At 31.1% G+C, this 1,462-nt stretch overlaps 1 protein-coding gene across 1 annotated transcript; it reads left to right on the top strand.

The window, feature by feature from the left end:
* Window positions 1–301: 301 nt before the first annotated feature.
* LOC142235695 (uncharacterized) lies at window positions 302–757 on the top strand. The gene is made up of 2 exons (XM_075306955.1): window positions 302–544; window positions 605–757. Exons 1-2 carry the CDS (start codon window positions 302–304, stop codon window positions 755–757), a joined length of 396 nt encoding a protein of 131 aa, XP_075163070.1.
* The last annotated feature ends 705 nt before the right edge of the window (window positions 758–1,462 follow it).

Here is a 1,462-nt window from a genome sequence, read left to right as displayed (position 1 = left end):
TATATAAAAACACATTATTAGGGCTAAAATTTGCATAGTTTGTATTTACAATTGTAGTAAGAGATTCGCTTTTCAAATTTATCTAAAATGTTTTGTAAAATCATTCCTATATGGGGATTTCTATTTATTTTCATATTTGCTATAGTACATGCAAAGGTATGTCGTTAGTGCGAATTTGATTTTTTTCATATTGAAATTAAAAATCACAACTTTATTCTTAATACAGCGTGATTATAGCATAGAACTTCTAAATGTTTCTTATAACATATCTAAAGATATAACATTCATCAAGCATGTCAATATGAGTACAATAGACCGTAAAGCCTCTAGCATGTATTTGCTATTCAGCAATGACATTAAAGTGGTACCTGGAGAATTTTCGGTTGTAATCCCTACAAAAGGAAGACGCCGTATGGCCTTATTGAAAATGAAATTGGAAGCATGTCGACTGTTGGAAGAGGGAACTAAGAATTTTTATCTTTCCATGTTCATGAATGACTTTCTACGAGTTTCGAATTTTCCAAAGAAATGTCCTCTTCTTAAGGTGAGCTAGCCCCAAAGGTAGATTGAGTTTTCCAGGATTGTAATCTGTTTTTTTTTTTAGAATAAACTCTATTATATGAGGAATTATACAATTGACGATGATAAATATCCTCCATTTTTGCCAGCCGGTGAATGGTCTGTCATTTTGAAAGGCAAACCAAATAATATTGGTCTTGTTACTCTAACCCTAACGGGTCGTATACGAAAACTGTAATACAACAAATTTCACGAAAATTTGTCCAATTAAAATTTTCATTTAGTTTGAAAAGACATTCAATTAAAAGATTAATTGATTCAACAAGTTTTTTAATTTAAACCGAAATCAATCACAAACAAGTATATACACACTCTTAGAAAAATATGTTTTTCATATGTTCCGATGTAAACAAAGTGTGTTTCGGGCACAATTTTAAAACACAATATATTTAAGTGCAAACATGTAATGTTCCTAAACTAACACTAAATGTTTGGGACATCTATGTTAATATGTTGGAATATATTATGTTTGGGGCATAAATGTTTCATAAAAATCATATGTGTGAATGCAAACATATATAAATTTACACATTTCGACTAAACATACATATGTTGTGATATTTTATCCAAAGCGACAGAGAGAGTATAGAGAAAGAAATAGAGATGGAAACCGGGAGAGTTGACGAAAGATATCAACATAACACAGCGAAAGAATCAAAAGAACAATTTCTGTGAAACCGCTGGTATGTTGTTTCGGAAAACTGTTTTATGATAAGGCCAAAAATTTGAATGAAATCGAAGTTTCATTATAAAAATTTAATATAGTATAGATATAAATGTGCAAATTAAAAAAAACAAGTTTTCGGTCGGAGCAGGGATTGAACCCACGACCCTTTGCATGCAAGGCAGACATGCTAACCACTGCTCCACGTGGCAAACAAAT

Source organism: Haematobia irritans, chromosome 4 (assembly GCF_050003625.1).
Source record: "Haematobia irritans isolate KBUSLIRL chromosome 4, ASM5000362v1, whole genome shotgun sequence".
Classification (NCBI taxonomy): Eukaryota; Metazoa; Arthropoda; class Insecta; order Diptera; family Muscidae; genus Haematobia; species Haematobia irritans.
The sequence above is the reverse complement of the archived record's forward strand: the minus strand, read 5'-3'. Positions and strand labels throughout refer to the sequence as shown.